At 31.4% G+C, this 8,323-nt stretch overlaps 1 protein-coding gene across 3 annotated transcripts in view; it reads right to left on the bottom strand.

Annotated features, from left to right (window-relative positions):
- Window positions 1-215: 215 nt before the first annotated feature.
- Window positions 216-8,323, bottom strand: part of LOC127715846 (receptor-type tyrosine-protein phosphatase T-like) — a 57,520-nt gene continuing 49,412 nt past the window's right edge. For 2 of the 3 annotated variants that reach the window (XM_052221977.1, XM_052221978.1), the window contains 6 exons: window positions 7,648-7,721; window positions 6,450-6,578; window positions 6,004-6,126; window positions 5,350-5,486; window positions 4,728-4,863; window positions 216-3,337 (listed from right to left, as the gene is read on the bottom strand). In XM_052221977.1, the coding sequence (XP_052077937.1) occupies window positions 3,266-3,337; window positions 4,728-4,863; window positions 5,350-5,486; window positions 6,004-6,126; window positions 6,450-6,578; window positions 7,648-7,721 (671 nt within the window). In that variant the 3' untranslated portion in view covers window positions 216-3,265. The remainder of the gene's footprint in view (window positions 3,338-4,727; window positions 4,864-5,349; window positions 5,487-6,003; window positions 6,127-6,449; window positions 6,579-7,647; window positions 7,722-8,323) is intronic. The other variant, XR_007988662.1, reaches the window with a different exon arrangement.

Raw genomic sequence — 8,323 nt, 5'->3', positions numbered from 1 at the left:
ATGTCATCTACTGTCCGCAAGCACTGGCGTTTTAATGAAAATGACTCTTCCTGATTTTTTATTTCAAGAGTAAAAACAAAGCCCAAGCACAGCTGTTTTCTTCTCCGCCTACTCAAGACAGCTTCAAAGATTCACCAAGTTTCACAATGTATCAAATGTTCATGTAACGTATTATTTTGCCCAAAAATGCATATACAAGAAATAAACTATTCAAATAAGCGAAAGCAAATTTTATTTAAAACTATCCAAAATGAAAGAAAACGAAATTAAAGAAATTCTCAAATTGATGAAAAGCAAGAAATATAATTAAATGCGGTCATAGATACAATTATATAATCCATACACAAGATACATTTAGAAACATAAGTATCAACAATACAGGCATTTAGGAACTATATTGAACATAACAGCTCATATCTCAGTACTAAAAAAAAACACATTACGGTAACATAATTACAGCCCCTAGAGTTTGACTCTATAACTGGTGATTAAGTCATGTCAAGAACCGAAAACAACATGAACAAGACTATGGTTTCATGGCTTGTTATGAATTGTCTATCCATCGGAGTATGTCTGATTCGTAGATACCATAAGTAATTAATCGGCTATTGTCGTAAAATATTTAAAATTTGTAAAATACAAAATGTAGTAAAGTTATCTTTCAAAAGATGCCAATGGAATAAAACATGATTTTATTGCAAGTGCAACAGTCTTTCACTAAAAAAGGAATTTAAACAAATTCTCACTCACTTGTCTTTAGTAGTCAAGCAAAGATTTTTCTAAGTAAACCAACCGTTAACATTTACCGATAACCAATAAGAGCTAATGAGTATTAGAATGTTTATCTGCTCATATGTTTACAAAAACTATGCCATTCATTTATATTAAGTTATACTGAGAAATCGTAATAGTTGCTAAAACGTGAAGGCAAAGCAAATAAATTCCACGTTACTTTCAAGGTGTTCAATTCTTAGATGTGTTGAGTAAGCTGTCAAAATGGCAGATCAGACTGAATATTGGATCCCCTTAACCGACTTCTTATAAAGACCACAGCATTTAAAGGATATAAGAAGTATATAAATTACTTGGATTTAATAGATGATTAAAATATGTTTAAGGAAATCAGGATATAAATAAGGCCAAATAAATAGCTATGTAATAAAGTAGTATGTGTTAGACAAATATTATTATACCTCAGTATGTTTTTTCTGTATAAAAAATAATGAAATAGTTGTGCTATTTCATTCCACAGACTATTTGCCAGTTAATAGTTTCAAAGACTATTACCCCGGTTAATAGTTTCATAATCATCTTTCCCGTACTTTTTCATGCTTATTTTCATTGGACAATAATGATGTCATTGACTATTTTGCTTGGCAACGTCAAACTCTAATATTGTAAACGGTATAATCTGTTTGTGTCGATTGTAATTTCACTTACAAGAAGCAATTATAAAAGAGAGAAAATCTTCGCGCGCATTTTTTAAAGATCTAAAATATAGTACCTTATTCATAATATGGGTTCGGTCGTCGTATTCTAAAAGCGAATTTGCGTTTGGTGTACTTAAACTTAAATTTATCATATGCACGAAAAATTTAACACAAGTATTTCTAGTCTTGATTGCAATTATTGAAATATTTACAAATACAAGAAGAACTATAAAAAAAACCGTATAGTTCATCTTGTGCATGTCAAGTTATGTGACATTTTTTTCTTTTCTTTCAGATGATATATGTACACTTTTAGAAAATTAGTTAATTTGGTATATAAAAACACTTAATGACTGTGTTGTTCAGTATAATAAAACACCTAATGACTGGTTGTGCGGGTAATAGCAAGTTTGTAGTCCCTTCGCATACCAACTATTGCTCTCGGCTTTGCCTCGAGCAATAGTTGGTATCTCAGGGACAACAAACTTGCTATTACCCTCACACCCAGTCAATAGGTGTATACTATTGTCCTTCATTGTAAGATATGTACAGTAATGTAGCTTTTTTAAGCAAAAAATGGTGGTATAGATCTAGCGTATTCGATTATACTAAATAATGTTCTAGAAAAATATTTAAAAATTAGCCGCGTATTTTACAGTTTACTCTAAGCGAAATCAAACTTAATGAAGGATAAAAATGAGATCTCTATTACATATTTACATACACATTGATTTTTTTGTATTGTGGATAAATCGTTACATCGACAATGGGTATAGATATTATTAAAAAAAAGTAACAACGACTAACGATCTTTTTTAACAACCTTCAATAGTCTACGAAAACAAGAAGAGTTTCTGATAACCTTCGATAACCCCGAAGAGTCTACGAAAACCTTGAATAGTATACGATAACCTTGAAAAGTCTTCGATAACCTTGAAGAGTGTACCATAACCTTAAGTAATCTACGAAAACCTTAAATAGTCTAAGATAACCTCGAAGAGTCTACAATAACCTTGAAAAGTTTACGATAACCTTGAAGAGTCTTCGATACATTTGAAGAGTCTAAGATAACCGTAAAGTCTATGATAACCTTATACAGTCTACGAAAACATTGAAGAGTTTATGATAACCTTGAAGAGTCTACGATAAAAAACTCAATACCCGTGAATAATCTACGGTAACCTAAAGAGTCTTCGATAACCTTAAATAGTCTACGGAAACCTTGAATAGTCTACGATAACTTTGAAGAGTCTACGGATAACATTGAAGAGTCTACTGTAACCGTGAAGAGTTTACGATAACCTTGAATAATCTACAAAAACCTTGAAGAGTTTATGATAACCTTGAAGAGTCGACGATAACCTTGAAGAGTCTATTGTAACCGTAAAGAGTTTACGATAATCTTAAATAATCTACAAAAACCTTGAACAGTTTATGATAACCTTGAAGAGTTGACGATAACCTTGAAGAGTCTACAATAGCATAAGCTTAATAATCGATTTGACTAGTACTTCCAATTTGTCAGTTAAATATTGAGTTGGGGATATAATTACTTTAAATTTTAGAGAATAAAATGTATAGTTTACATGCATCATGATTAACAAAATTATCATTAAGACTAAAATAAATAAAAAATATTGAGTATAAAACATTCGAATGAGAATAACACAATTCTTGATAGATGAAAAATTGTGTTGACACCAAAGTTTGTGAACCTTCGAGCTGTAGAAAAACAATATGAGCAGAATTTATGCAGCAATATTTACAAATAGATCATTGATAATGAAACAGCACACTATGTTTCCTTCTCCGTCTTTATATTCATTTATTTACCATTAAAAATTTGCATAAACATTTGCAGATTCCAGGTGAACATGCAAAGCTTCATAACATCTTTTGTATTCCTCCTGAAAAAAATTTGATTTATTCATAATGAACGAAACATTATAATGTAAAATAATGATTTTATAAACGTTGAATATCTATTTGACAGTTGACCGCAACCTGACATGAGCGACACAACGGTTTTTACTAGTTGATCAAGCACTGCTAGAGAACCTGGGTTCACCCCCTTTTTCTGTAGCTTTTTGTTGCATAATCTTTAGTTTTCTGTCAACTGAAATTTTTCTTTTTTGATCATGGTGATCATGGTGGTGATTGCTATATTTCGACTTATGACTTTTGATTGCTCACTTGGTATCTTTCCCCCTTTTTTTTAAATTGAATATAATTTGTATATGCTTCTAGTTGTACAAACCAATATTTACACAATCAATAAACTAAAAAGTTAATTCAACAGATAGAGTACCTACAGTTACTGAAGTTAGGTTTTATTTCAATGTATAAAGTTACAAAGATTTGATAGTGAAGTTTGACTGTATTTAATTCTTATTAAACAAGGGACATCACATCCTCACATTTACGGCTATATTGTTTTTAAAGCCGTAAGATTAGATACTATCACCGTAAAATCTTTATTCTTGACTTAAGTTATTCTTAAAGGATATCACTTCAACAGCATAGGAAGATCTTTAAATATCGTTTTTATCGGTACTTATATTGATTGTGTTTTTGACAAATTAAAACATAACTTTATATGTATTGCTATACATTTATGAAAACTAATGATCCTACATTCTGTCGATACCATGTACTTATTCTTTTGCATTGTACAAGGTTATGCATTTCGCAGACTATCAATGAAATCTTTACACTAAATTAATTGTTATTGGCTTTAATTGAACTAGCTATCAGTAACTGCGAGTACTTTTGAGCGGTACTTTGTGTCTTTTGACTTTTGACTCTCTTAATTTTAGCTACCTGCCAATCAGACGAATCAAGACATTTCCAACTGATTTTTAAAGTTTGTTCCTCTGGTGTGCTGTTTCGCCACTGTTCCAGGTTAGGGGGCGGGTTGAGAGCTTAAAACATGTTAAACCACACCACATTCTATATGTGCTTGTCACTACTAGCTGTCCGTCTGTTGAATTTAATTTTACTTTATTGTTTGTCATAAATCAGGCCGTTGGTATATTTCGTTTGAATTGTTATACATTTTGTCATGTTGGAGCTTTCCATAGCTGACTATACGGTATTGATTTTGCTCATTATTGAAGGCAGTACGGTGACCTAAAGTTACTTAAATCCGATGCATTTAGACTATATTGGATAGGTGTCTCATTTGGCAATCATACCACATATTCTTTTTATATTTAAGCTCCCAAAATGATAAATAATGAATTGGTCAAAATATGTCAAATTGTGACAATAGGTTTAAAAACATTTGTTTGTACTTACAAAGTCTGTGAAGAACCCGGGACGTCTCAATTGTAGAAGTCTCACAAGTTGGAAGATATCTGCATTGTTATCAATCTGCATACTGGAAACGGCATTAGTGAAAGCACAGAACAGTCCACAATTCTTGGCGCCGTCACTGCGTTAACAAAATATCAATTACAAATGATACATTTGTTAAGAAAAATAGTAGTACATTGGAAGATGCACTTATGATAACCGAAGTTAGGAGGACAACACAAACTGGGTTTTATTGTACTCTTAAGTTAACGGTAAAACATAACTTTCATCTTCGAGGTCCCCATATAGTAATCGATGTGATCGTTTTCATTTCCATTCTTTTCATTTCACCATGATAAGTTTTTCATGTTTTTCGAGTAAGGCATCGTCTCAATATGAATAAATAGGAGATTAATATTTGATTTTGGATCAAATTATTTCATCCAGCATTTTGACTATCGCCACTGGGCCAAATGAATATTATTCTTTGCAATAGCATTATCCTTCATCTTTTATACAATATCCTTTTCATATATTATAAATTAACCGTTAAAGAAGAAAATTTCACCAACCTTTTTTTTAGGCTATTTGACGTCAAAAACGAATTAGTAAATTCTTTTCATACCTGCTTACAACTGTTACCGGATCATTTGACATAGCTACACGTGTTGAAATAAGGTCGGCAAGTTTACAGAGTGCAACGGGGTCAGGTATTTTGTTACATACGACTTGCAACAGTACCACTTGTCTCGGTTTGTCATTCTATAACATAATAAACATTTCTCTAATATATTTCCGATTTTGGCTATTTTTTTTTGTATGATGCTCATAAATCTTTATATTTGGGTTCCCAACTTTTGACCTCAAGCGAACCTAAGGAAGGTCATTCCAGAAACATGTCGTGTTTACCGAAATATCAATCACAGGGTTTTAACAAGTACGTGTCAAGACAGTTAGACTGCTCAGAATATTTGTTAAAACATTTTTGTATTTACACCTTGATATATTAGTTTGTAAAAATTGGAAAGCAACTGTATGTTTTAAATCAAGCTTTAATAATAACATTAACAGTACATATTTTACTGCACCAGATACGCATTTTGACAATTAATGCCTCTTCACTTATTGTTTGAAGCCAACACAACCTAATATAAACGTTGAAAAGTCGATAAAAGCAAAAAAGGACCAAAAGACAAAAAATAAAAGCCCTTAGACGCCATGACCATTTATATGTCTCATAGTTTTTAAGCATGGTAAAAATTTAATTATCATATCTTACCTTTTTATAGAGAACCATGGTTGCCTTTGTGATGTCGTTTTCGCCCTCTTCTCGTGTCGATATTTTTATACTGAATTGACCAATGGTAAAAGTATCGCCCGATTGTGAGTACACCAAGTCAGCCTTAAATATTATAAGAATGAACATGTGGTATTATTGGTCTTAAAATCATACATAGACATTTTAAATAAAGATAGATATATGAAATAGACTTCAACCGTAAAAAATGTGATGACGACTTTACGTAGTGCATATATTTACCTCAACTACATGAGTAGAAAAAAAGGGACATTGAATTTCATTATCTTACCCAAAACTGATCGAAGTACTGAACACTTTAACTATATAAAATTTAAATACCAATGCCAAAACAGAGTATACGATTGTACACCTCATTTATGAAATATTGCTCCAAATTCACTGTTAGTATAAAACTCATCCCTAACCTCTTTTTTGTTGTTAATAATCAGTACAATGGTCGAAGAGCTGTGGTCCCGTATCATTGTCCAGAAATCTACCGTAGTATCTGGTAATGGTAGCTGTGTGGTAATGTATCCAACAAACTTTGTGTAAGACTGGAATACATAATTATAACATTTGACCATAATTCATTACTTATGTAACAAAAAGAATTAAAATATTATTAAATAAATACTAGTTTTTACTTTTGCTATCTATTAATTGGTTTACAGTACTTGAGTTTCACTTGTCTTTTATCACAATGTTATAAAAAGAAACCTTGTTAATGATACAAAGCCTTTTAGGTTCCGAACGTCCTTCTTTTACCTCTGAAAAACGTCACCCTTAACATTGTTATCTATTAACAAGCTTCATGTAACATAATATTCTCTGTTTTTTTTTTCTGTAAAAGTGTTTTCGTTGTTTCATTGTATAAAAAACCACAACCGACACAATAATCAAAACTAAAGTTACGAAGTGGAGCTTATAAGATATAATACATACATAGTCTCTTTTCCTATAGAAAATCGGGTAACATAAATGTGTTAGAGTTTTATGTATACATACCGCACGTCTACGAGAAAGTTTTAGTTTCAAGTCGGGCGAACATAAACGTGTACTTCATTGTGATACTTGAAGGTAATTTGTTATTTTTCTGTTTGTTTTCAGCATTTTATGCTTGATTTCTGTAATGATCGTACAAGCCACTGTAAAATGTATATACGTTTCTCGTTTTTTATATAGATTAGACCGTTGGTTTTCCCGTTTGAATGGTTTTACACTAGTAATTTTTTGGGGCCCTTTATATCTTACTGTTCGGTGTGAGCCAAGGCTCCGTGTTGAAGACCGTACTGTGACCTATAATGGTTTACTTTTATAAATTTTGACTTGGATGGAGAGTTGTCTCATTGGCACTCATACCACATCTTCTTATATCTATATACCACCATTAAAAAAATGGCTTCTATGTGCATTGATCCTTAGCACATATTGTATTTCGTTTCCATCTAGTTTGATATGTTTTACGCAAGCTAACGTGTTGTTATTATGTTAAATTAGCTTCAAACCGGAAAGCAGATAGTTTAAAGAAAGCTGATATCTTTGACGATTTCAGACTGAGTGTTTAAACGATATTTTAAAGAAATTACAGAAATTACTGAAATTTCAGAATTTTGTAAAACTTACAGGCACTTGTACTGCATTAATATAATCTGATCTTTCTTTTCCATGGGATACGAGAAAAACTCGCTTATCATCCACTAAAAAATTACAAAAGTTGTTACCTATGGCATTTACTTATACTTTAATTTAATACAACTGACGCTTGACGACATTGGTACACGTTTTTTGATTGAGACATATATTTTTTTATGTTAGATATATTGAAAAAATCCACTTACGTATATATGATCATTATTAACGTATTCTATATAAATTAAAATTATTTGGAAGTTACATATCGTGTTGCCCTTATCTTATTGTCGTTGGGTTGACGGGTCATGACGTTTACCCAACATCTCCATTTATTCATAATTGAAGTCAGGAAACTATTTTTTTTCAGGACAATCAAACATTTAATTAGTCACAATGATAAAGTCACGTTTTTATCATTTGATCTACGAACAGAAACTGGTCGCAACGATATAGCCAAATACGTTAAACGTTACGTTAAACACAAACAAACACATTAATTTTAACATTTGAGATTTTATTTCTCTCTGTTTCGTTATGCTTGATCTGAAAGTTTCAGAAATGGATGGTTTTGTTTGAAAAGAACATTAACTTTTGTTTTTTGCTAAATTAAGGGTTTTCACAGTTTAAAATATACAAAATTAAGGCTGTGAATATATCTTGTCTCTCC

This window comes from Mytilus californianus, unplaced genomic scaffold, assembly GCF_021869535.1.
Source record: "Mytilus californianus isolate M0D057914Y unplaced genomic scaffold, xbMytCali1.0.p SCAF_9, whole genome shotgun sequence".
Classification (NCBI taxonomy): Eukaryota; Metazoa; Mollusca; class Bivalvia; order Mytilida; family Mytilidae; genus Mytilus; species Mytilus californianus.
Note: the sequence above shows the minus strand (reverse complement) of the source record. Positions and strands in the feature narration are given on the sequence as shown.